The sequence below is a fragment of the Cinclus cinclus genome, chromosome 1 (genome assembly GCF_963662255.1).
Source record: "Cinclus cinclus chromosome 1, bCinCin1.1, whole genome shotgun sequence".
Classification (NCBI taxonomy): domain Eukaryota; kingdom Metazoa; phylum Chordata; class Aves; order Passeriformes; family Cinclidae; genus Cinclus; species Cinclus cinclus.
In genome coordinates, this window is record NC_085046.1 from 4045467 (window position 1) to 4072511 (window position 27045).

The 27045-nt window shown below is 47.4% G+C and overlaps 1 protein-coding gene across 2 annotated transcripts; it reads left to right on the forward strand.

The window, feature by feature from the left end:
- Positions 1–1664: 1664 nt before the first annotated feature.
- On the forward strand, positions 1665–22720 carry VILL (villin like). 2 transcript variants are annotated; one of them, XM_062493496.1, is made up of 20 exons: positions 1665–1733; positions 3216–3290; positions 5269–5465; positions 7411–7519; positions 7844–7954; positions 9351–9550; positions 9668–9746; positions 11090–11188; positions 12733–12886; positions 13880–13980; positions 14247–14384; positions 14924–15082; positions 15901–16080; positions 17003–17148; positions 17811–17955; positions 18287–18475; positions 20180–20248; positions 20867–20878; positions 21128–21379; positions 22607–22720. In XM_062493496.1, the coding sequence occupies exons 1-20, from the start codon at positions 1665–1667 to the stop codon at positions 22718–22720; spliced, it is 2598 nt and encodes an 865-aa protein (XP_062349480.1). The 2 variants fall into 2 exon arrangements, with proteins under 2 accessions (XP_062349480.1, XP_062349488.1); XM_062493504.1 differs by lacking the exon at positions 20867–20878.
- Positions 22721–27045: the final 4325 nt, after the last annotated feature.

The following is a 27045-nucleotide window of genomic DNA, read 5'->3' on the forward strand; positions in this document are numbered from 1 at the left end:
TATTTAGTTCTTGATAGCCCTGTACTGCAGGGCTGTAGGTGAGTCAGGACATAATTTAGAACAGTGTCTGCCTCCTCTGTGGACACTGAAATGTCTTCCCGGATCCAGCTTTTAATCTGCGTGGGTGTTTTTGGGAATTGAAGTGAAAAATGTCTTTTTTTGTCCTTGCTGTTTGTCCTTCCTGCCTGGAAGCTCTCTGGAGGGCCTGAGAGGGAGCTGAAGGTCCCTGAATGTATTCCTGAGGCCACATGGACTCAATGTCCAACAGTCCTTCTGTGTTCAGGAAGGAATGAGCACTTCTGACTCCTGCTGCTGAGCACTGCCAGACTGTGCCTGCTCAGGTAGCACAGAGGTGCTGGGGCTGTGCTCAAAACACCCCAGGAAACACCTGCATCTCCCTACTGCCTGAGCAAGGAGCCAGGGGCTGGCAGCTCTGGGCTGTGGCAAGTCTGGGTGGACTACTGTTCCTGCCTGTGGCAGCAGTTTTTGTGCTCTTAATTAGTGTGCAAACTCTTCAGGGTGACCAACACTTGTTAGGACTTCATGGTGTCACACGCAGAACTCACCACAAGCAATAAACACCTTCTGGCAGGGATCACGTCTCTGTCCTTCCCCTCCTTCAGAAGAACAGGGAGCTGTGCTTTCTCTTGGATTTGTGGGCAGGACTGGCTCGTAGGGAAAAGGCTGATGTGGGTTGTGCCCCTGCACGAGCACAGCCTGTCCTGTGGCTGCTGCAGCGGAGCCAGCTCCCATAGGATGTGACTCCACGTTTTTATGTATATTGCTTTGGGATTTCACTTGCTTCAGGAAGTTGCCCTGTAAACAGGCTGGGTTCAGAAGTTGTTTCTTGGGCAAAAACCTCAGCAGCAGGAGCAGGAAGCATAGCTAAGGATAGTCTTCTTTTTTCCCTCCACAGCTGGTAGATATGAGAGAGGATGATAGAGGGGCAGCTGAAGACACAAAAACCATCTCAGATATTCTCAGACACCTTTGTGCGGGCAACCTGAAACCTGCTTCTACCCCGTGCGGGGAGCAGAGCTTAGGAAGATGCTGGGATTTGTGTAAAATAGACATTCTGGTTATTGATTGGATCACTCTCTGTGTGCTGCTGTGCCTGCATGGAGCTGGGAGCCTGGTGCCCTGCCCTGAGATACCTGTCTCAATTTAGACATGAATATTGGCCTGGAGTAGAAGGGCTTCATTCCTTGGGCTCCTAGTGCCCCAAGGTCTGACCTGACCTGACCTGACCTCCAGGGACTGGCCCAGGAGGGCGCAGGATTCCTGGGGGTCCCCTCATGTTTCTTCCACCCCTCGTGCCATGGTGGGAACAAACCAGTGCTGGTGTCAGGTCCAACAGCCCAGTGGATCCTTTCCACGTGTTCAAATCCAGGGAAAATAATCCCCACCCAAACAACAGTGTCCTACCCAGTGTTTGCTGGGCTGTGATCCCACACTTCATGAGCATGGATAGCCTGGGAATGGGGGTTTGTCCCACCTAACTGTTAAGAGTTAAGAGACAGAGGCACCCCAAAGGGTGGATTTTCTGTACTAAACCTTCTCTGATGGTAAGAGGAACCCAGCTGACCAGCACACTCACTGTTGCGTCTAATTATATCATTATTATTGTTTTTCTTCCTCCTTTTCCTTCTAGCTCAGATTGCAGGATGACAGACGGTGACAGAAATCTCCCAACCATCGAGAGGAAGCTGGGACTGCAGATATGGGGCATAGAGGTAGGACAAGAGTGATGGCACATGTCCTCTGCACATCTGTGTGTTTGTATTTCAAGGAAGATGAATTCTTGCAGTAATTTGTGTGGGAAAAGAGGGTCCTACAGATAAGATACAGTGGGAAACAGACTCTGTATTTCCCTATGAAAAGTTCAACATGTTGTTGTTTTGGTTTCCTGCTCTGTCAAAGAGAGATGATAATATTTACTAAGGAAGCAGGAATGTGGTGGGACTGAAATCATTCCTCCAGCACTGCAGGCTTTTCTCACCCCTTTTTGGAATCAATGCAAGGCTGCTTTAACACACCAGGAATTCCCTTTTTCACCAAGATGAGTTATCCATGGGTAGCCTTAGTCCACACCAGCAGCTGCCATGGGGGAAATACCTATTTTTGTAGGAAAGGTATTCCATGGAGTTTATTTGAACTCCTTACTTGCCTTTCCTACTCCGTGTCACTGCAGGGAGAGATCCTGCCGCCTGTGAGGTTGCCTTTTTTGCTGCTGGTGGTATCTGATTTTGGATTGGAGCCAAGCTGTGCTCAATTCTGCATTTTTCTGGCCCAAGTCACCAAGAACATTCCCCTGCAATGAGAGTGGATTTAGACTGAGGTGCAGAATCCACTCAGGTCAGCAGTGGGAAGAGGCTCCAATGTCTCCAGGTGATATTCAGCAAGTCACAACCATGTTCCAAATATCACAGGGTCTTCACATTTCCATTTCTCTCCAAAGCACTGTGCTGAGCAGCTTTCCAGAGGATCTGTAATTAGAGCTGTGAGGATTCACAGGGGTCAAGCTGGTATGCTGAGAGACAAGTTAGGCCAGCAGAAGAATGTGTGTCTCTAATTTCAGGGAACCTCAGAGCCAGCTCCAGCCCAGGAGCTGCGTGTGGACTGGTGGGTGGCACAGCCAGGCACCTGTGCTGGGCAGGCATGACTGGTTAATTGTGCACTTGTGCCAGAGGAAGTCTGCAGTTAGGGTCTGGAGGGGTGAAGGACCATCAGTGTCCTCAACTCTGTTTTTTCTCAGCACTGCTGGTTGCCCTGAACCCCTAGCAGAGTGGTTATCCTAACAAGGTGCTGAAAGTTATCCTCGAACTCATGGGCACTGAGTAAACACTGTGCCCAAGACTAAACCTAGGATGAGATGTGCTCACTCTCCTGGGAAATTCCCTACAAATGCAAGCTCTGGAGCACTTCAGCCTGAACCCCATGTCTAGATTTACAGGATTGCACAAGGGCAAGGAGACTAGAACATACTTGTCAGTCTGTCCAAGCAAAATCATCATTTTCCCTTCTCACTCCTTAGTATTTTGGAGATTTCCTCCAGAAGTGGCTTTTCCCAGCTCACCAGCTCAGTCCTGATTCTTCCTTCTCCAAACCCTGATTGTCACCTCAGTGTTTTGTGCATCCCAGCCTGTCCTGTTTCATACACACCAACTTCTGGCTCTTCACTTTCAGCAATGACCCAAATTCTGATTTACTTACAGAACATGAAGATGGTTCCTGTACCTGAAAAAGCTTACGGGACTTTTTTTGAAGGAGACTGTTACATCATTTTGCACGTAAGTAAGACAGCAGACACTGGTCTCTGTTGGGCAACTGGTTCAACCCTTTTTATTTTGATCTGCCTTGGTTCCTAAGTACCCTGTCCTGTGGAAAAAGCACTGCTGAAGTGGTTGTGCGTGTGTGCTCACCATCTAATCGTGGATCTGAATTTCACATGACTGTTGTGACAACACTGTCTGTTTAGTAAACCAGAACTTCAGAGGAGCCATTAACATAGTAATTCATTAAAAGTGTTTATCTTCCAATCAACTGAGTCATGCCCAGGCATGGCAAAATGACCAGTGCATTCCTGGAAAACTCAACCAAGGCCCACATTTAAATGATTTATGGAAGTCCTTGGGGGATGGGGGTTGTGAGCAGCTGGAGGGTCTCATTTCCAACAGGTGAAGTGGGACATGAAGAGTTCCATGTCGTGTGTCATGTAAGCAGCAGAGGACACTTCAGCCTCACCCAAATTTGGTCCAGACCTGCAACCAGCTGAACCTGGGTTGGCTGTGAAAGACTGCTAAGAACCAGCTCTGCTGTGTGCAAACTGCCTCGTGTTCTCACATCTTGGCAGGAGGATGATGTGTTACACTCACCTCCTAAAATCCCTTCCAAATCTCTTCATCTGCATAAAGCAGCCCAGGTCCCATCGTACCAAAACCCTTCCAGATGGTGGAAACCAGTAGCATTTCCCACTTCCTGGGTCTGAGTGTGCCTCCTGCAAACATCTCTGGGGATGGAGAGGCAGCCTTCAGTGCCCCACAGTAACCAACTGCACATCCACCATATGCCAGCATGGGAAAGCAGGCTGGGATAGCAGCACAGGATGTGTCTGCTGCTCACATGCCCCCCACACAAGCCTTTAGGGTACCTTCTGAGTGCTGAAAGCCTGAGGTACAGGCCCACAAGCACACGCTTAGAGGAGAGTACTGGAGTCCTTGCAGGGAACTGACAGTGTAAATATGGATTTTGATGCTCACGGGCTCAGCTTCTGTTGCAACAACTTCCCCAGGCAGAAAAGCCCTTCATCAGCCCACTGTCCTCCTTTTCCCTGGAAGACAGGAGGGCAAAAACACTCATCTTTGCATTCTGCTTCTTAACTGGAGCCTCTCCAAATAAAGATTGTCCGTGGGACAATGGGGCTTTGATCATCTTCAATAGCAATGTATTAAACTGAGTGATTTTGCCACAAATTAATTATCTGTGTCTGAGGAACAGAGCTGTATTTTATTCAACGCCTTCGTCTGTGTTTCGCTGTGGTATCACTGCACAAAGCAAATAAATAGAACTTAGTGTCAAATCCAGCTTATAAAACGAGCTTTTATTACCTTTCCCAGGTGTCCACAATGGGATTTAACACAGTAGGTGCTGAAAAATAACTTGGCACAACTCAAACAACGCTGAGCACACCTTCTTCTCAGCCTGCTTGCCTCCTTTTTCTGGGCTGCTGGGGTTTTCTGTAATAAGATGAATCCCAGCATGCACACACTGGCTCAGCTTCATTTGGAGTTATGTCTGTTTTGCAAGTCAGCAGGAATTCCGAGGCAGTTTGTGCTGCTCTGTCATGTGCTATGAGAATGACAACAGGAAGGAAAGGGTAGCACCTCCAGGCAAATAAATAGCAGTGTGCATTGCATTTCAGAAGGTGATCTATGGGAAGAATCTGCTTTGAGTCTTAACATCAAAATACACAATAGTAGGACAAGCTGAACACATTAATTGCACAGGAGCTCAGTTTTCCTTGATAATAGGAGTTACAAAAGAATATCTGACAGAAACATCCTTCAGTTCAGTTTATAAAATCTATAAATTGCACTGCTGAATAAGGAGAGCTCCAGGCTGAGCTCCCAGGGAGTTCCTGAAGCTCTGTCCTCTCTCCCCTAGCCCAGGAGAAAGGCAGAAGTGGGGAAGGTCTCCGTGGTCACTTGGTTCTCCAACACAAAAACGGGCTGTGCCTTCATCTGGGCTTGTCCTTCCCACCTCTTGCAGACCAAAAGGACCTCCCGTGGCTCTGCTGTGGATCTGCACTACTGGCTTGGCAAGGATTCCTCCCAGGATGAGCAAGGTGCTGCGGCCATGTACGTGACCCAGCTGGACGCCGCGCTCGGGGGCAGCCCCGTGCAGCACCGGGAGGTGCAGGGGCACGAGTCCGAGACCTTCCAGAGCTATTTCCGCCACGGGATCATGTGAGTGGCTCCAAATGACCTGCACCCAGGTGGCTCCGTGCCCCTGGGGTTCCCTCTGCTTCTCTGCAGATGTCTCAGAGATACCTGTATCTCAAAAATGGGAAAAGTAAAGGTCGGCACTGATGCTGGTTAAACTTCAGAGCAAAGGATTCCCATTTTGAAGGAATTATTTATAACGTTCAGTCTGGAGCTGTGGCATTCTGTTCCACTGGTCATTCCATCCGTCATTCCCAGATATTTGCAGTAATTGTGTCGTAACCTCCCTTTTGTTCACCTCAGGGTCTTCATTCCTCTCCTCCACAGACTTTTCAAGCACCCATTCAGAGCACTTCAGACTAATATCCGTCTTAAAGTGAGGTGCTGATTTGGCTCATACTGGGTGTAATATTCCTGTAGTGGAAGGAAAAAGTGACTGAACTTCTGTCATCTAAAAGATACTGTTGAATATATGATATGTTGATATGTTGTACCAAATCCCAGGGTCTTTGCTCACTCTGGGATTTTTGGAAGGACGCCAGTCACTGTCCTCCAAGGAAGATCTTCATTGGCAATAAACAGCCTGAGTGCTTTGGTTTCAAGCAGCTGAAGGAAACTCAGATGAAAACCCATCCTGGGTCAATATCCTCCATCCCAGTCTGGCTGGGTATCTGCCTCTGTCTTGTGCATCTCAACAACCTCTCATGAATCTCCTCAGAACTTTCCTGAGACAGAAAACTGCCTTTAGTTTCATCCTAAAGATGAGTAAGGGACAATGGAGGACTGAAATCAGACCCTCAAAACCAGTCTGTTTGGAAGCACATATGCCTCTGAAATGAGCATGAATTAGAATTCATCTGGGTCTAAACCACATCCCCATGCTCAGTGAGGAAGTCTGAGGCAGAATGAGAAATTAAAGCAAGCTCTTTCCACATCTTGGCAGGTGGACTAATCACCAGAGCATCCTTCTGTGGTTATCTTAAGCTGGGCCAAACAAGTCTAAAGTGCTGTGAGTCACATTTCTGACCACATTAGTCAGTACTTTTCCAGCTACATAAAATACATCTATTACCCACATGGCAAAAACTACAGCCAACAGTTGTCTCTTTTTTCCTCTAAATGGCAATTGCATTGTGTCAGTTATTACTACATTGTGTGAACAATGGATCTGTTTTTTTTTTTTTAATGGTCTCTGATATGTAAGAGTGGATTAGGCTTACCCAAAAAAACATTAAAAGGGCTGTGGGACTTCCTGTGAGGGGTTGTGCCCTCTCAGGATTGTGCAAAGCTGCCACAGGAGAGGAGGTGGCACTGTGGCGTGAGGTGATAACAGTGCTGGGAGTGGCTACTGCAAAGTGTTTGTTCAAGGATGGAAGGAAAAAATCGGGAAGTAAAATCTGAGAGAAAGACAGAGTCCTGTACCTGTTTATAGTTTTGTTCTGCATTTGGCGGCAGTTCCGTGTCTAAGCTGCTTTTAATAGAATAACTATTGTGAAGAAAACAAAATTTTAGCAAGAGGTTTGTTTACTGCCAAGTCTGTTTCATATTTTAATGGAATACTTAGGGAATATTTCAATTTTGGGATGCCACTGCCAGGGTCAATGGGATTTTCAGTTTGGTTATGTTACAACTCCCATTGCCATCACTGACCTGCTGTTCATCTTCTCCCAGGATGTTGAACACTTGAAATCGATGATCTTGAAAGTCTTGTCCAACCTAAATGATTTTATGATTCTATAATTGTGTGCACAGCAGTGACACAACACTCATAAGAGGCAGACAGACACCATGACAAGGACCATGAACAGCAGTGAGGCAGCACAGCATTTGCCGCTGCAGTTTTAGGACTTTGAGGTTATTTTGCCTCTAGATTTTTTAGTTGTCACCAAAAGATTGGGATGTTCTCAGAGGATAGGGAGAAAGGTATTTTCTAACCAGCTCTAACTCTTTATTCTCTGCTACACAACAGCTACAAGAAGGGAGGAGTGGCTTCAGGATTTAAGCACGTGGAGACCAACATGTACAACATCAAGCGTCTTCTTCATGTGAAGGGCAAGAAGCACGTGTCAGCCACGGAGGTAAGGAGACCCTGCTCTTCTTATGGATCATTTCTCCTTCCCTCTCCTCCTACACTCATTTTTGAGCTGATTTGCTTGGTGGGTATCTCATTTCTGCTCAAGAACTTCTATTTCAGGACAGTTTTCAAGTCCTCACTTGAGGGTTTGGTATTAACCATGAGGGCAGCCACTATGCTCAGTGAGGAGCTGAGTGCCAGCAGAAGGAGCAGTCACTGCAAACCCATTTTTACATCCCAGGGACAGGTTTACCATGGCTGTGACTTGTCACCTGCAGCTCTCCTCGTCCTCCCTACTTTGCCAAACTCTCTCATTTCTCTGTGACAGGTAGCGCTTTCCTGGGACAGTTTCAATAAGGGAGATGTTTTCTTGCTGGACCTTGGTAAAGTGCTGATCCAGTGGAATGGACCCAGCTGTAGCATTGCTGAGAAATCCAGGGTGAGTACAGGTGAAAGCCACTTGGTTTAAGGGAAAAATAAAGCAAGGAAAAAAAAAACCTCACAGTGTTTTCCCAGCTAAAATCTTAAGAGCAGCAACACAGAGATGATGTAATTAGTGACAAATTTTCTACTCCCCCATCTGCTAGTTTTAGATGCCCATGAAATTGCTTTGCTCCAGTTCAGACTTGGCCTCAGGTTGTGTTTCACAGGCAGCCAAGGACACATCACTAGTTCTAACCCCAGAAGTTCATCCACCTCCCTCTGGAGCTCATCTCCATCCCTCTGTGCCCCGTTGTTTGCATGGCATAGGATTAGAAAATCAGCAACTCCAATAGGTTTAGCTGCAGCAACCACTCCAGGGTAGATTAATTTTAATTTTTGTTTACTGCATCAGCAGGGAGTTCTGGCTTGGTTAGTGTATGAGACAAGCAGGAATACATAACCCAGATGCTGATAGGTCAGATCTATAGCTCTTAAGGCACTTTGCAAAGGGATCATTATTTATGGGACCTATTAAGGGACCTTATTTTACTGATACAGGAACCAAGATACAGAGATAGAATGAAGCAAAATGCAGCAGTGGCTCATCAGCAAAGCTGGTGGCCAAGCTTGTAGTCATTATAATATTAAAAGGCAGGTTTTTCTGCTCTGTGCATGGTGGCCCCTGATGAACTGGGAGAGGGGGAATCTCCACCGGGAGAGGGGGAATCTCCACAGGGAATGCTGGTTTTGGGGCGCAGTGGAAATCCTGTGGATACTGAGGAAGTTACAAAGCTATCCTCAGCACAGGAGGGGAAGCAGGTTCACATCTGCTGGATTCATCTCAGACCTCAAGCAGGTCATTCCCTGTGTCTAATAAGGAGAGGAGTCTTTCAAAGCTATTGCAGCAAGAGTCATGGGAACAAAAAAAAAAATTCAATTGAAGATGGAGATTTCAGCCTAATTAGCTGCTTGACATTTCACGCTGCTTTTTCACAGAAGACATCCACGTTTTTTTGAACACTTGAAACATTTAAATGTAAAACGTCACCGCGGGGTGGCCGGGGTCCTGCAGCTCTGCAGCATCCTGCCTCGTTGGCCTCAGTGTGTGTTCATCTCTCCCCCAATCCATCCCACGAGACCACTGGACCTGCTGGTGCACAGTCACACACGGGCAGTGCCCACTGTGGCTCCCACATGCCTGTGCTCTGCAGGAGCAGCATCAGCAGCAACTACCATTAGCAATATTTCCCCATGAGTTAGTTAATAATCGGGCATTACAGGCATATCTGCTTCTTTAATAGCTAAATTTGGAGAGCTGTGGTAATCTGGCTTGGGCTGTTGGTTCTCAGTCATTGCTTGGGGTCTGGATTTGTGGTGTGTGTCAGGACTTACCCCTGTGGGTCCTTGTGCAGGGTCTTGCTCTGGCTCGGAGCATCAGGGACAGCGAGAGGGGCGGCCGTGCTCAGATTGGCATCATTGACAACGAGAGGGACTCGCCAGACCTGATGCAGATCATGAGGATGGTGCTGGGCGAGAGGCGCGGGGAGCTCCGCGACGCCGTCCCCGACACCAAAGCAGATGAGTTACAGAAGGCGAACGTGCGGCTCTACCAGTGAGTAGAGCTGTGCTCCAAACCCCATCAGTGCTCAGCAGGCTGTGCTCCAAACCCCATCCCTTCCCACAGAGGGCTCTGTGGGGTCTAACTCAGCTCGGTGGTTCTGTCTTGCAGTGTCTATGAGAAGGACAATGACCTGGTGGTGCAGGAGATCGCCACCCGGCCCCTGACGCAGGATCTGCTCCAGCACGAGGTGAGACAAAGCCAGAGTGGCCTTTCCAGGGAGAAAAGGAGGCAGTGGCTCACTTTGTTTTCAGCTGAGCACCTGTTTCCTGGAAATTATGAGCCTTCCATCACTAAGAGAGCTGCTTAGCCCTGCTGTTAGGTTAGGACAGCTTAGCCCTGCTACAGTCTCAGCAGCTGGAGGTAGGTGGTGTGTTGAAGCTGTTCCAAGAAGAGATGGCACATTGATGCTCTCAGCCAAGGATTATGTTAGCTTGGCAATCACAGTGAGGGAGAGCTACATACCAGGAATAAATTCCAGATGGAATGAAGGCTTCTTAATACCTGATGTTCAGGGATAACCTTCCCTCTGCTGGGGAAGAGCAAATAAATGCTCTGCTCACGAAACCATGGAGATTTGTTTTCCTGCTGTAGCAAGTGGCTGGTCTCAGTGACCCACCCTGGAAGGAGATTTCCTGACAGACCCTCTGTGCAGAGTTTTTCAGAAAACAGAGGCTTTTCCTCTGACTAAAATTTGGCAGAGAATTGCTCATCCTTAATTCTCTGCAGTGCAGACCAGCCTATTCCAACGCAGCGCTGTGCTGCAAGGCTCCCGCTCCCCTTTTCATGTCAGCCTTGTTAAAATCTCAGCCACCCTTTGCAGCCACATGAAGCCTTTTTTCTTCTTTCATAGTTCGGTTTGAAAATGGAGCAGCCCTTTGGTCCCACAGTGTGTTTGGAGCTCTCTGCAGTGGGGATGGGCTCAGCACATACCTCAACCCCTTTGTGTTTGGGGTCCTGCTGCGTTCACAGCAATGCAACACTTTGAGCTCCAGATCAGGGATCTCAATGATGACAAAATATTCATGCAGAAGATGTCCAACTTGGACCTTTCCTGCTCCTTTAGTAGCAGATTTGGGCATAAATGGGGGCAGCAGCAGGCTGGGGTTGATATTTCAGCATACACTTCTGGCCCCTTTTAGAGCTGGTGGTGTTTTTGGTTTGAGAGCACCTCCTGTGAGGAGGTAATGGCCAGTTTTGAGTAATGCCTAAGAAAAATAGACACTTTAACTAGTTACAGCTATAAATCAACAGCCTGGGCCAGGTGTGCCCACACCTGTGAACCCCTGCCCTGTGGGGTTGGTGGTAGTTGTACTCCACTTATAAACCATAAGAAATTCATTGTCTGTCACTCTGATAATGGCTGCACCAGGGTGAGAGCTCTGCAAGGCAGAGAAATGAGCTAGATACACATCTAACCTAAATCTTCAGGAAGGATCCAACCTGATTAGGCTACAAATTATGAACTTTTCCTGCACAGAGCTTTTCACGTCTGATTTTTATTGTTTCCTGTTTTTTTCGGTTTAACCTCAGGACTGCTACATTTTAGACCAAGGTGGCTTCAAAATTTATGTCTGGAGAGGAAAAGCCTCCAGCCCAGAAGAGAAAAAAGCAGCATTCACTCGAGCTGTGGTGAGTTGTAATAGAGTGCAAACAATGTCGTGGGTGGTTGATATGTGCTGATCTGGATCTGACCACTAATTACAATTAAGGGTAGATCTTGGGGAGCTGGCCTGTGTAATAACAGAGAGAGGGAAGTTAAACATCATGGGGAGGCATGATGATGTAAACACAAAATTGTTAGTCATCAAATTGTGCTAGGACTAAGACCTGCCACTAAAACTAAGAAAAAAATGGTTAAAGAAAACAAAGTATAGAAGAAAATCCTTTTCTACATGGTAGGCAGTGAACTTCTGGAAACTGTTGGTTCAAGGGATGGTGGAGTCGGAGAGGATCAGCAGGGTCAAGATAGGATTAGACAATTTCATGGTCAAAAGGTGCATAGACAGGTAATGAAGGGGCTCTGACATCCATGTGTTATTTTCTATCAGAGCATTTCTCAGCTCTTCCTCTTGGAAAAAATTAGCCACAAGAGAGCCTGAGCAAGTAAAGTATTTGGTATTTTTTTACAAGTTGGCATGTTGAAGTGAAGGCTATGAGGGTACATGGCATTTAATTAGAGATTTTCTTAAGGGAAGACCATAAATGGCTTCATCATCCATGAGATTTAAATAGGAGAACTTCAGTGGTTCCACCTTCAGTAAGGTCCTACCTGGAGACACCCAGCTTCAATAGGATTGCACCTATTGTCTCAGAGAAGAAAAGCTTAAAACATTTTGCCTTAAAACTTATCTCATTGTCCTCTGTGCTCCTTTCAAGAGCTTGACTCAGGCTCATTTTAGTAGGCAATCATCTCTGCAAATTCTGGCCCTGAGCTACACATGTAGAACAAAAGATATGTCTTTCTTTCAGTGTGGCAGGTGGGAGGGACGGGAGGACCATCTGCTCAGCTTTTCCCTGAGGGCAGTGTGTGGCTGCAGTTTTTACAGCACAAGTTGGATGTTCAGAAAGCCACGGTCAGGCTCCCTCCCTGAACCACGGCTTCCTGCACTGCACCTCAGGTCATCCTGGAGCCTTCTGGGATAAACACAGGAGCGGTTCCCAAAACTGAGCAAGGATTTTGGCATGGTGGCAGAACACAACATTTTCTTCCTACTCATGTTGTGTCAAGCACCTCTGTTGAAGTAGTCTTTTAACTCAATGGCAGCACTACTGCAAAGAAATAATGTGGGCTTAGGGGAAAAAAAGTATTTTGAGAGTTTAGTCCCTTCAGAACAGGCTTCATGCTCTGGGGGTGCTGAGCTGCCTCCACCCCTTCACTCCCTTGCTGTCTACCAAGCTACCATGCTACAGGCAGGACAATCTTCCTGTCTTAGTGAGGGACAAAAAGTTTGGAGAAGAGGGATAGGGGTGGTCCCCTAAAGACAGAAATAAACATGGATACTGTGCAAGAGTCTTCTGTCAGTTCTGATTAGTCTGAATACAAATCTGGGACTGAATCCTTCCCTGTGTTCGGTGTGGGGCAGTCACTCTTCAAGCTGGTTCAGGTCCACACCCCTCTTCTAATATCTGTAAAAAGTAAAAAGCTCACTAATGACCTTTCTGAACCCCACCAGGGTTTTATCCAAGCCAAGGGCTATCCTTCATCCACCAACGTTGAGGTGATCAATGATGGAGCAGAGTCAGCCATGTTCAAACAGCTCTTCCAGAGGTGGACAGAGAAGAACGAAACACAAGGGCTGGGCAAGGTCTACACTACAGGCAAAATTGGTGAGCACACTGGTCCTGGGTTTTTCTTTCCTATCTGTGCTAGGTCGGGGAACATCATTCACATCTACTGTCTCCTGCCTTCAGGGTCTCAAAAATCTAATGTACCCTCTCCTAGTGCCTTCTGTTTTCCATCTTCTTCAGTAGATGGAAAGGATTCATGAACCAAATGACATTCAGTTCTGCTGAATTTTCTTAACGTGAACCAAATTGCCACTTACTCTAAATGTAAATGTTGGCAGAGAGTTACTCCCCTCTGAACAATTGTATGCAAAATTTCCCACTTGCAGAACTTTTGAATGTCTTTTACAAAGGGCTAATGCTGAGCCTGATAAGGAGTTCTGCTTTCATTTACACTGGCATCCATCCATTCCCCTCCTGAGGTCAGTGGAATGATGCTGTATTTACACTGGGTGTAAATGGTGTATTTATCACACAGCTGAAGGGAATATTACAATGCATTAACCCCAAAGACTGAACAATTCCAAAGAGAGAGAACTTGTTGATGAATGATGGGAAGATGACAAAGATGCTGAACATCTCCATCAATAACAGCTTGAGAGCCACAAATCTCTTTCCCTTGCAAGTTCTCTCTTTTCTCTCCATCTCTGTTTCTCTCTGTGCTGTCCATAAATACTCTCTTTCTTTGTCATGAGCTGGAGAAATGTAGGCATTTTATTTTTGAAATCAGCATTTTAAAATGACAGAAATATTTATAGATTTGGAGAAAAATTAAGAATTTTCTGTCAGGAGACTATTAATATTTTTACCAGCCAGCCATCACTGGAACGTGCTGTGTGGCCACTTCCAGTAACACTGAAGTGTGTGAGCTCTTGCACATTCCAAAATCAACGTTGGTTTACTGGGTGCAGGTTCTTACAAACCTGGACTGGGTTTTAATTGCTGTGCAATGACTGTGTGTGAGGGTGACAGGAAGGGTTGGTGTGTTGTGCTGCATTCACTGGGTTCTTGTTTTTGTTCTGCTGGCACTCTCAGCCAAGGTGGAGCAGGTGAAGTTTGACACCACCCAGCTCCATGCCAGACCTGAGCTCGCAGCTGAGCAGAGGATGGTTGACGATGCCTCTGGGGAGATCGAGGTGAGAGAGATCCTTTGGCTGGCAGAGGGTGCAATATTCAGCCTGTGTCCAAGCATTACTTGGGTTGTTCAGCTTGGGGAAGACAGAGGTTGGACCTCATGGTAGTTTACAGCTTCCTCACAAGGGGCAGGCTGATCCCTTCCCTCTTGTGACCAGTGATGGGACCTGAGGGAACACCTGAAACTTCAGTGATGGGGTAGCCAAAGGGATGTGCTCTGTCCTCACCTTCACTCCACTGCTGCTCACCAAGATGTTTTGTTCTGTAGGTGTGGAGGATTGAGGACTTGCAAATGCAGCCAGTGAATCCCAAGACATATGGGCAGTTTTATGGGGGTGATTGCTACCTGGTTCTGTACACCTACCTGAGGTCAGGCAGACCCCACTACGTCCTCTACATGTGGCAGGTAGGTCAAAGCAGAGCAGAGGGCACTGTGCTGTGCCTGCTGTACAAGCCTAAAGCTGAAGGAAGCAATTGCACACAAAATTCCCAACCCAAGCACCCAGAAGAACTCAGATACCCTTTGCTCATCAGTTTCAAATATCCCAAACTGTCCTTTGTAGGCGGCATGGACACTGATACCAAACTGGCATCAGACTGGTGCACCAGCAAAATCAGACAGAAAGACTGAAGGGTGATGGGGCTTACAGTGCTGAGGTCAGACTTTGGAGTCAGATTGTCCCTTAAAGCCTTAGTTCCTAGAGTTTTGTGGGTATATGAACATCTCTGCTTTCCTTTTTAAAGTAAATTTTTGTGCAGAGAGAAGCTTCAAAAATGGGTCTCCAAAGTCTACAAAACCAGAATGCCAGTGAAATTTAAATATCTGGAAGCTTTAACTCTGATCTCATGATGTTACACACTTTGGGATTGGCAAGTGCTGAATTGTGAAAGAGATCTGTACCCTTGTTCTCACAACACTGTGTGTGTCACCTCTCTGTCCCTTAGGGCCGCCATGCTTCTGTGGATGAAATCACTGCCTGTGCCCTCAATGCCATCGAGCTGGACAAGAAATATGGGGACGAGGCTGTGCAGGTGCGAGTGACAATGGGCAAGGAGCCCAGGCACTTCCTGGCCATCTTCAAGGGCAGGCTGGTCATCTACGAGGTAATGTGGCTTTGGGAGGTGGGAGCACCCATGGTGGCTTGGCAGCTGCAGTGGAAATAGTCCAGTAAAAATGGGCTGATATTCAGGAAAGGAGCCTGCCAGCTCTGCACGAGCTGGCAGAGGGGACATTTCTAGTACTCCTCAAGTCTGGACTGACCCAACTCAACTGTGCACTCCTGAGCTCCAGCAGTGATGTGTGAGGTTCATGCCAGCTCTGTCCTGAAGTTTCCTGCAGAGCTAGAATAAGGCAGTCATCCTGTGAATTACCAGTGCTGCTATCCAGAGAAGGTCCTCCAAACATGATTTGAGTTGTCCTTGCCTGGATTACATCACATAAATACCAACCCACTTCACTGACTGCCTTGGCTGCTGACATCTGTGGTGGAGAAATTCCAAATGGCTGTGGGAGAGGAGGATTTCCCTCAGCTCTCAGTGTTGGCCCCACTGTGTGCTTTCCATGGCAGATACTCAGTTAAGATGACCACAGCTGGAAATCAGGGTACAGCTGCCTTGCCCAGTGTGCATGGCAAATCCTCTACAGACACCAAGATCTGGTCACACGGATCTTGAGGATCTTGATGGGAGCTAGCCAAGACTCAGTAATCGGGGAGAAATGTGGGAGTTGTGCCATGTAGGTTTCATTCTGACCTGGAATCAGAAGATATTTGGATCTCCTCACCTGCTCAGCGCAGAACCATGGCCCATCACAGCAACAGTGGGCAGGGCTGCGAGCCCAAAGCCTTCTTCAAATCAGTCACTCCCTGATCTGTGTGTCCTGCTCACCTCCCAGTGCCACCCTCCCCTCTCTGTCGTTGCAGGGCGGCACGAGCCGGGCTCAGAAAAGCACACCCGAGCCAGCAATCCGCCTCTTCCAGGTGAGGGGCACGGATGAGGTGAACACAAAGGCCACAGAGGTGCCAGCAAGAGCCTCCTCCCTCAACTCCAATGATGTCTTCCTGTTGGCCACCAGCCAAGTCTGCTACCTGTGGTGTGGGAAGGTGAGTCTGCAGCGAGACACGGGGATGCAGCCAAAGGAATCTGAAATTGCTGAGGTGGGGCTTGAGCCTCCTGCCTCTGCTGGGTCATGGAGATGAATCCTTGGGCAGGTGGCACGTTAATTCAGTGGAGAAACGGCCTCAAGTTGTGCCAGGGGAGGTTGATACTAGGTATTAGTAAAAAAATTCTTCACAGAAAGGGATATCAAGCACTGAAACAGGCTGCCCAGGGAAATGGTGGAGTCAAAAGTGATCAGAAAATATGTGGATGCGACATTTGATGACATGATTTAGTGGTGCTGGGCTGATGGGTGGACTTCATGATCTTAATGGTCTGTTCAACCTGAATGATTCAATGATTGTGTGAGGAAAGTGCACCCAGGAAAGGGCTCTGTCTGTGAAGGGTCAGCAGTAACAGCCCTCTCTACAAAAGTAACCCATGTCAGGGTTCACCTCACCTCATTCTGGATGTTCATACAGCTGTCAGATGAATAAATCATCCCAGATTTTCCAGCTGCAATAACTCAGACAGGATGAGAGTAAATTCATTTATCTTGTTTCAGTCATGTGTCAGGATGAGAAGTAGATCAAAGCAAAGCAGAGAATTTGTTGATTCCCCATCCCTGGAAGTGTTCAAAGCCAGTTTGCATATGGCTTGGAGCATCCTGTTTGAGTGGAAGGTGTTCCTGATGATCTTTAAAGTCCCTCCTAACCCAAATCATTTCTGTCATTCTGTGAGTTTTGCCATAGGTGCCATTGTCTGTACTAAATGTCCCTTCCAGGACTAGAAATGGATTCTGACTGATCAGCTCAAGAGCATTCCAGCAGTTCTGAAGCTCTCCAGAGGACCAAGCCAGCTTTTCCCCATGGATAAGTTTTGCCAGTCTGCCCCTAACCATGCCTCAATGTTTTATCCTGAGCACAGGGATGCAGTGGAGATGAGCGGGAGATGGCAAAAATGGTGGCTGACATCGTTTCCAGACGGGACAAGCACACCATTCTGGAAGGACAGGAGCCAGCAGAGTTCTGGGAAGCTCTGGGAGGCAGAGCACCTTATGCCAGTGAAAAGAGGTAATACTGACCTGCTTGTTCCTCTGGCCAGGGGACATTAGGCAAGGGGTCAAAACTCTTCAGGAAAGTGAATACTTTGATACTGTGTCCTCAATAAAGGGAGAATGAGGCCAGAATATCACCAAGACCTTGGTCAGAAACCACACCAAGGTGTTTTTTTTCCTGGCTTTTGGACCAGGAGCTCTCGTGAAGTGGGAGCTACAGGTCCAAAGCCTGCAGACAAGGGTGTGCTACATCCTTTTTCCTTTCATCCTTTATCCTATGTCTCATCCTGAGGGCTTCAGGAACCACGTGCTCCATTTCCAGCCATTATCAGCAGCTGCCCCAGAAAATTCACGAGACTAGATCTGCTTTTGAACAACATGGATTTCTCCAGCCCTCTGGGCTGGTGATGGTTTCCTTTGCAGAACAGTGATCTGGTCTGGCTTTTACCTGACATCAGGGTCTTAGCCACAATGAGGGAAGGGTTCTGCTTTTGCCTCTTTGGGTGGAGAAAAATAATTACCCTTGAAAATCATTGAAATGGTCTGAGAATCCCCTAGTAGCTGACATTGCTGACTTCCAGGCCTTTAGATGCCTGTAGCTTCAGGGGCCTGCAGGAAGCCAGGAAAGCAAGATTTCTACCTTTCTTGCTTTTTCCTCCCCTGCCATGCCTGAGGCAGGTTCCAGGAGCAGATCACACACTACCAGCCTCGCCTCTTTGAGTGCTCCAACCAGACAGGTCGGTTCATCATGACAGAGGTGGTCGGGTTCTGCCAGGAGGACCTGGATGAAGATGATGTCATGCTGCTGGACACATGGGAAGAGGTCAGAAAAAGCCTCCTCTTCCTCTCCTCAGCCATATTTTCAAACAGGTTATGGCTTTAGTTGGTGTTACTTGAGTTGGATGTTGGCCCATGACTGGGTTCAGCTACCTTGAAACATGCAAGAGATGTTTCCTGAAATATTTATGCTCCATGCCTGTCTCAAAAGCAAAATCTTCGTTGACTGGGGCTAAGTCAGGGCCCAGAATCACAGGGAACTATTGGGAAAACACATTTCCAATCTTATCTCTGCTCCCACTGGCAGGGAAGAGCAAACATCTGTGTCTGCACAGGTTCTGATGCTCACTGACCTTCAAATCCTTCTCCCCTTGCAGATTTTCCTTTGGGTTGGCAAAGCCTCCAACGCACAGGAGAGGAACGAGGCAATTGCCTCAGCTAAGGAGTATCTCAAGACCCATCCAGCTGGGAGGGACTTGGCAACTCCCATCATCCTGGTGAAGCAGGGCTATGAACCCCTCAACTTCACAGGGTGGTTCAACGCTTGGGACCCCTACAAATGGAGTGTAAGTTGCTGGAAAAGCCCTGTGGCATTCTCATCAGTGCCTGGAGGGTGGTGTTGTCAGGGAATATAGGATGCATGAAGTGGAACATCACTGGGACATGTCCTGAGCTTCACAAAATCATGGAATGGCTTGGGTTGGAAGGGACCTTAAAGATCACCCCAGTTCCAACCCCCTGCCATGTGCAGGGATGTGAGTTTCTGGTGCTATCTGAGCAGCTTCTGTTCCTTCACCAGTAAAAAAGTACCTGTGTGGTGAAACAGGCTTTTGCAAATGTGCTTGAATTCACAATATTCATATTTTCATAAATATTAGGTTCCAAATCAAGTTTTTGATTTCAGCCAAAAAGAGGTGGGGACTATGAGTAGTAAAATCAAGTTCAGAGGGAAAACAGACCCATACACATCATAAAGCAAAAAAAAAAAAATAAAACAAACCAACAGAAGTTCCTTGTTGTAAAGGCAGTCAGAGAGGCAAATTTGTGACCCAGTTTTAAGGGCAAACTGTGATGAAATGAAGATGTGAGCAGACAGGTCTCGTGTTCAGATTTGTGGAAAGCCCATCAGAGCCCAGGAGCTCCTGAGTGAAGTCACCCTTGGTCTCTGCACGCCAGCCTCCAAAAGCAGAGTTACAAACACCAGCTCCTCCCATATAGAAATGGAAACCTGCCCTAGGAGGTGGCTGGGAAAGAAAAATTCCTTTCTCCCCTCTTTCCCCAAGACTTGACACTGCAGGAGAACTCTTACAGAGATATTTTATTTCCTGTATCTGGGTTTGCATCCTCTTTCTTCCCAATCCATGTGGTGGTGGATCCAGTCTTGACAGCTGGATCTGGAGAGATAAGACAGCAACTCACAGTGACCCTTAAAAATATGTTGATGCTTAGAATAAAGGTCAAAGCTTGTGGGTTTATTTTATTTTTCCTGAGGAACTGCTGAAAAACAAGGATACAGCTCATAAAATATGTGCCTCTAAAAATATCCCCTGTAGGCAGCTTCAGCAACTACAGACAAGCCATCCAAACTGTTGACATCCCAGAAACATCTGGTGTGTGTTCTTTGCTCAGTTTTGGGTCTAAATCTGTTTTCTCTGCAGTCCATGTGTTTATGTTGCTTGTTCTTGTTGGGAAACTTTGTTGGATGATTTTGTTAAGAACTGACATCTCCTGGCTGCTTAGGAAAACACAGTCATGAGCTTTGCCAATTTATCTAGCCCATTCTACTTTTTAAATAGAAAATAAGAGGTATCTTGTAATACATGGCACCTAATTGAAAGGAGTCAGGACTTGAGGCTTTGAAAAAATCTGTTGTTTTAGCTAAATGAATCGGGAAAGTTGGAAGAAAGAAATGTTATTTCAGGCATTGCAAGATTCATCAAAAAATGTAAAAGATTTAAATCCAGCAGTAAATACTATTTCTCCTCATTTGCTTTCTGCTCTAAAGTTTTTAAATTTCCCAGTTTCATCTGTTATTGTAGAACTACAAAGGCTGAAGTCCTTTTTTTGTTGTTGTTGTTGTTTTCAAATGAAAGTGCAGATATCTGGCTCAGATTCTGATTACAGGGGCTGAGGTTTGCAGGAGCTGTCACATCAGTGACCATCACTGGGCTTTCAAACCCATGACCTCCTGGCCCAGGAGTGTGGGTTAGACCCCAGGAGTGTGTGCTAAAGGCAGCCCATGTCTCTCACAACTCTCTCTTTCCCTTTAGGATGGGAAGTCCTATGAGGACATGAAGAACAGCTTGGGAGATGTGTTGGCCATATCTGAGATCAAAGTGGTGAGTTGTGTCTTGGCCATACAAGTAGGAAACACCTGGGTTCACACACCACCACATCCTGTTTGCATTGAGGAGGGGACACCAGGATCAGGGCAGGGATGGGAACCTCAGGCTGCCAGCATCAGAGCTGTGCTCCTCTGTGGGAAACAGAGGGAGATGTGATAAATTACCCAGAAATTCACCCAGACCTCCTGGGCTTTTTCCAGTCCTGCCCAGAGGCACCTGTGAGCAGGACATTGTCCAGCTGCTCTAATGCAGAACAAATTCAGGTGTGTGCAGCTCTAAGAGGGTGCAGTAAAGTGTTCTGTGGATAGTTTACAGTGGTGGAGCTCCTAAGACCCCAAACAAAGGTCCCCCGGTCAAGAAGGGCATAGCCCAGTGGGGAATCTTCCAAAGTAATTGAGGTCCCAGACAGTCCTGAGTGCCACTGTCACACGGGTCAGTTCTGCCCTGGGCAGGGTCAGGGTGAAGGCTGGAAGGAAGTGGCAGGTTTGGATGAGGAGAGATGGCTCATCAGGGAGGGAGGTGCAGGTAATGTAGATGTTTTAGACATGGTAGACATCTAACCTCACCTTCTGTCGTCCCACATGTGCCTTCCCCTGGTGTTATCTTGAGAAGAATGAGACTGCTGTAAGTATCCTCAGTTCTTTGTGAGAGCTCTCACTAGTGTGTGCTTTTAGCAGTCCTAACACCAAGGTGTAGCATTTAGGGAGGCACTGCACTAACGCTTTAGTTGGGGTTTTCCCCTTGCTGCTTTGGAGCTACAGATAGTCTCTGCCAGAAATAATCCCCCACAACCCCAGCAGAAAGATCCTGGCATCATCCCCAGCTTGCTCTGCCAGAGCATCTCATCATGACGTGTTTTCCTCCATTTGGCAGGACCTGAACAACCTCAGCCTGAACAAGAGAACCCTCAGCACGACCAGCCTGGCTGGTTCAGGTACAGCAAATTCCTCCTCGGAGTACAAATCTCACCTCAGCCACAGTGACAGCAACAGCAACAACTACAACAGCAACAGCCACAGCAGCCCTGCCATGGTGCCCAACGGGGAAGGGATTTACTCCCGAGAGGTGCTGATGCACAGGACGGTGGATGAGCTACCCGAAGGCGTGGATCCCACTAAAAAAGAGGTGACAGCATTACTGGTTTGGTGCCTTTCTAACTTCACCTGGAACTGGATAGGTGTGCTCTAGACTCCCAAGTCCTGCTCAGACTCAAGGGGACGCAGGCAGGATGCACAGGTGCCAACAAAAGCAGGAGCTTTATGTGAGGAACTGTAGAATGGTCTGGGACCTTAAATATCATTTAGTTCCAGCCTCCTGCTGTGGACAGGGACACCTTGTGGTGGTTTTGGCCTAGTTGAAGTAATTATGGTGTTTCTATGGCAGAAAAAATATAATTTTAAGTAGTAGTTTTTAAAAAATGTTTTCTTCTGGTAGAATTGTTTTGCTCTACCACCCATCTTGTGTTCTCAGAGGGACAGGGGTACAAGGTGACACAGCTGAGAACAAAGCCAGAATTTGCATTTTACTTGAGCTGTAGGTGAATGTTTTCATTTGAAGCTCCTCTCAGCAGGGATGGTTTGGTGGGTTTTTTTTAATTGTCAGAAAGCTTGCATTTCAGCAGTTTTCAATTTCTGATCAGCCCAAGGACTTTGGCAGTGTCTGCAGCTGAATCCAAGCAAGCTGATGGGAGGGACAGAGGATTGATTCCCTCTTCTCCCTGTAATCCTTGTTAGATCAATGTCATGCCCAACAGATCTGGAAAAGGCCAACACCCACAGCCAGAGTCAGGATCCACAGCTGGGCTCTACATGGATTCTTTTGCCCAAAATTTCTGGAAAAAAACTCAACCTTCCATTCCCACAGGGCCTTTGTCAGTATCCCAGATGATCCTGCTTTCTGCAAACCTTGCTTTTCCAGCAATGGGAGTGAACATTTCCAGTGAATATTTTAGAGGAGGGAACTGAACGAGGGGGAGAAGCTTTTGCTGTGAATCACTGCCTAAGGAGCCACCCAAAACTCTGGCCAGCAGAGCTTCCCTGGTGGACCGTAAATTGTCCTGGCCTCAGTATGATCAGCAGGGGCTAAATTCCAGCCAGAGCATGCTAACTCCTCAAAACTGGAACATCTCTTTGGGCTGGTGGGTTTTTGTTCCCTTGGTGCTTTGGGAAGGGGCATGAGGAGCAGTCGTGTGGGATGTTCCATTTCTCACCATGAGGACAGGGAGCTGAGCAGGAGCTGTTGGTCTGGAGTCAGAGGTCAGCACTGGCGTGGTGGGGAGGGGGTGCAGTTATGGGGGTGTCCAGGTTCTGCAAAAGCCACAGCTGACCTGTCCTTTGTCTCTCTTCACTGCAGTGCTATCTCTCCGATGCCGATTTCCATGATATCTTTGGGAAGTCCAAGGACGAGTTCTACCAGATGCCCAAATGGAAGCAGCAGAATGAGAAGAAACAATTTGGACTCTTCTGAAACTGCAGGGGGGAACTGATGACTCTGGGACCAGCCCTTGCTCCCTCAGGAGCTGCAGGAAAGCAGTGCAGCCTTTTGCTCAATGATTGCATCCCAGCACCCCAATCCAGCACAGTTATTCCAGCAGCCTCTGTTCAGGGGATGGCTCCTTTCTCCCTGCAGACCCAGAACCCCAGGAGGCAAAACCTTTTTCAAGAACAGCTTGACAGGATGTTTTTGCCTCTTCCTGACACTTTATTGCTGATAGCCATGAAGTCAGGCGTGTGCCACACAAGTGCACTGTAGCCTCATCTTTCCTTTCCCTTTTGCAAATCACCACATGCACGAGGCCATGATCTCCTTTCATTTGTAGAAGTTTAAGTTAGTCAAGACAAAGGCCATTTGTAGCTGCTGTGTAAATTCTGGATGGGGAGAGGAGGGGGAGCCTTGAGGTCAGGAAAAAGGTGATGGAGTAGCCAGATGCCTGATGGATAGTCAGTGGAATGACATCAGACAGTTCTGCCCCTTCTCACCTTGTAGAAAAACTACTCAGCAAAGAACAGCAAGAATCAGTTCCAGATTAACATGCATAGCCCAGGGCAGCTAAAACACATCAGAGCCTGGTTTGGGGGGGGGGGGGGGGGGGGAAGCGCTTATTAGGAGAATATTTATTAGCTTATCTGTTTCAAGAAGATGACAACACTAAAGGCTAGACACAAATGTCGATTTTTGACTGCCAGACAAGACTCTGTCTACTTTATTTTTTTTCTCATTCAGACAGCATCTGCAATCTCTCCTGGCCTCCCTGACCAGGTGGATGTCAGGAGTCCACCTGCTCACAGACCAGAGGTTTGAGGAAGGCAGGAGGGTTTTGGGTGTGACCTGAGGCAGAGGGTGTCCTGCTGAAGCTTTTATCAGGGCTCCATCCCTGTGATGTCTGTGGGACTGAGAGTGCTGGTTCCACACTGTGGCATCAGTCTGTCTGGGGAGGGCAGTGGGAAATGTGAGCAATCAGTGATTATGGGATAAAACTGTAAACTCCAGGAAGAAACTCCACCTTAAAAACTCAGACAACGTGGGTTTGCAGCTTTACTCCATTTCCAACCTGATCAGTGATTCCAAATAAACATCCAGCAGCAGCAGCACTCTAAGAGTCCTTGGTCAGCATGGGGGTAGGATGGTAGCAGATAAAAGCTCTAAAGGGTCACAGATCCTTCAAACACCTGGTCATCAATGGAATTTTGGATTTTTTTGAAAAGAACAAACTGAGGAGGTTGGGCCCCTTCTGTTCCCAAACTCCACATAGCTTGGGCCATTTGTCCCCCCATGCCTGTGTACCCTGCCCCTGAAGCCCCCATTGTCAGTGAGCAGCAGTACCTGGCAGTTCAGCATTTGAACTGACCGCCCAGCCCTGCTGCAGGGATGTGGCCATGGAGCTGGGGAGCTCCAGGCTGTTGATTGAGGGGCAAAGAGCTCTCGTTCAACACCCAGGACCACATCACTGTGCTGAAGTGTCACCATCTGGCTGGGCTGGAGCAGGAACCTCCAGGTGATGGGGTCTTCTGGATAGAACTTTGTGTTTAAGGATTGGTAGTTAACTCAAATAAACCCCAACTCCATGGTTATGTCCCTGTTCCTACCACCACTTCATCCCATTTCTGCTTGAGGGTCCAGCCCAAAACTCACTGGAAGCCCCTGTGCAGAGTAAGTTAAACATCAAGCAGAGACACAAATCAGCTGAATTACCTGTGGGATTGCTCCTCTTGTGTTTGTGAGAGATGCAATGAGTGCACATTACCCATGTTTCAACCTCTGTTGGCACTGCTGGAATCAGCAATATTTGCCTTGCCTCACTGAGGAGTGCTGCTGCCAGCTCCTAAATTAATGAATTGCTTGTGCTGCTCAGTAAGATGCAGGAATGCCACCTACCTGTGGGCCTAACGTGCTTCACACAATCAAATGAAGACCAGCCAAAATACAGTCGGATTATAGAGATCAGGCCAGTTCGGTACAAATTGCTTTAATTCCTGTGGCCACCACACTCACCAACACGAGTGGAGTGCTCCTGCCAGCACTCAGGAGTCAGCCTGGGATTTCACAGACCAGGGAGCCTTCTGATATCTGGGCCTGATGGAAACTGCTGCTGCACACCTTTTCTCATGGGAGAGTTGCTTTTACTCCCCACCTCTGATTTCTAAAGGAAAGAGCCTCTCCCACCTCCTCACTTCGGTGCCTTTTGCTGTGATGTTGGTGGCCATGTCCCGTTTCTGCTGCTCTTTTCTCCAGAGCTCTTCCCAGCAATGGGGCTCTAGCACTTCCTAATCGGTTCAGAGATGAGCTCACTTGGTAACAGCAGGGACCATGTCTCCCTTCCTTTGGGGAGAGAGGAATTGCAGTGTTGTTATCACGTTCTGCCCACCCCATCTCCATCGCAGCTCCTTTCCCACCTGGCTGTAGTAACTTTCCCCAACTGTTCCTACCTGATCAGGAATATTTTTTCTTCCCATGGATCTTGCCTACCTTTAAGTGCAAAAGAGGCAGAGGAAAACCCAGCCTCTCTGCGCAATCCATCCAAGCCCACCCTGACCCTGGCCACCTGGTCCCCCTCTTCTCTAGTGCCTGTCACAGCAGGGCAGGTGAGGGCTTTAGCTCAATAATCCATCTGAAATCTAATCCTGCCACCCAAAAAAATGCAAGTGGTATGTTCACAGCCACCCCAGGGAGCTGATCTGACTTCACACAGGAACAGAATCACACCGTGGTTTGCACTAGGAGGGACCTTAGAGACCATCCAGTTCCTACCCCCTGCCATGGACAGGGACACCTTCCACTATCCAGGTTGCTCAGAGCCCCAGCCAAAGTGTCCTTGAACGTTCCCAGTGATGGGGCATCCACAGCTTCTCTGGGAAACCTCTTCCAGTGCCTCACTGCTCTCACAGAGAAGAACTTCTTCCTAATTTGCCCCACAAGAGCTGGTGCTGATACAAGTGAGGGGGCAGGAGCACTTCTTACCACCTTCACTTACGCTTTTCACCATGGATCCCTAAAACAAAGTGCTGAGAGCACACTGGGAGCAGGGACCAAACTCAGGCTGTCCTTGGGTGGGAGTCAAGGATGTTCCATCCTTGGCCTTCAAATGTGTCTCCAAAAATGTGCCCCATCCCAGAGGTGACCTGGGAGAGCCTGTGTCATTGCAGGGCCCCTGCTCTTCCTCACTGGTCACTCGTGAACTCTTCTACCTGGCTGGTTGTTAATGCAGTATCAGCCTCTGAGGTGTGAGTTTAATACACATTTAATCTGCCAATGGTTTACAACATCACACAGTATTGTAGTCAAGAGGAAAAATCAATGTGTCCAGCAATGTTTACTGCAGCATAACAAACTCCAGGGAGGTCTAAATGAAATCCAGCTTTGCAGTGGGCCTAAGAATCCCTAAATCCAGGCTATTTTGGACTAAAACAAATAAGATGACCAGCATATGTTTAAAAGGACATTAACATCTTTGGTATCAGCCCCTCGTCTTCACCACCAGGGATCAGAACCCCCAGGAAGCCTAATAATTTAAGAAATCAAGCAGGTCTATTTCTGAATTTATGTATGTTGCATTCAAGCAGAACAAAGAGGCAAATAGTGACAAGTAATTGAACGATTCCAGAATTATTTTTTAAACTTTTAATAGTCTAACATACTGTTAGTAACAGAGTTGGCACTTCAAAATATATATTATTTTATTTCAACAATATTCCCTTAACTCTGTAGTTCCACTTGAAGACAAATCACTAGTTGCCATAAATACTGTGCTGTTTTCAAAACATTCTCATGCTGGGTTGCCTCTACAGTGCAACTGGGACCTGCTAGGACTTAAAACATCTACTTCCTCTCTGTTAAAAATGGACATTTTTCTGTAAAAACACAAAGTTTTACTGTATTGAAAAAAAAAGAAAAACAAAAAAAACCCTGCTGGCAGTTGTTGAGCATGTTTCCACTGTCTTTGGCAAAAGACCTTCTCTGAGGTCCCTTTGAGTGGGTTTCACTTTGGGTCAGAGGGAAATCTGCTGTTCGGCAGCTTCTTTCTCCTTCACAGGATGAGAGCCCGGCTTTGAATGCAAAGTGGCCTGGCTGAGAGCCAGGCGCACAGGCAGAGTAGTGCTCATGTATTTTTTATTACAACACAAAAGGAAACTCGGGTTACATAAGACGGGGCTTTGTAGTGCAGCTTTCTTTTTTAATCTGTAACAGAAAGGAGGGGAGTCATGTCCCTGTTCTGGACTTCATATGGTGAAAGATGGCTGACACCTGCAGTTGCAAGAAGTCACCTGGCACCTGGCCACTGATTGCAGTGCTGA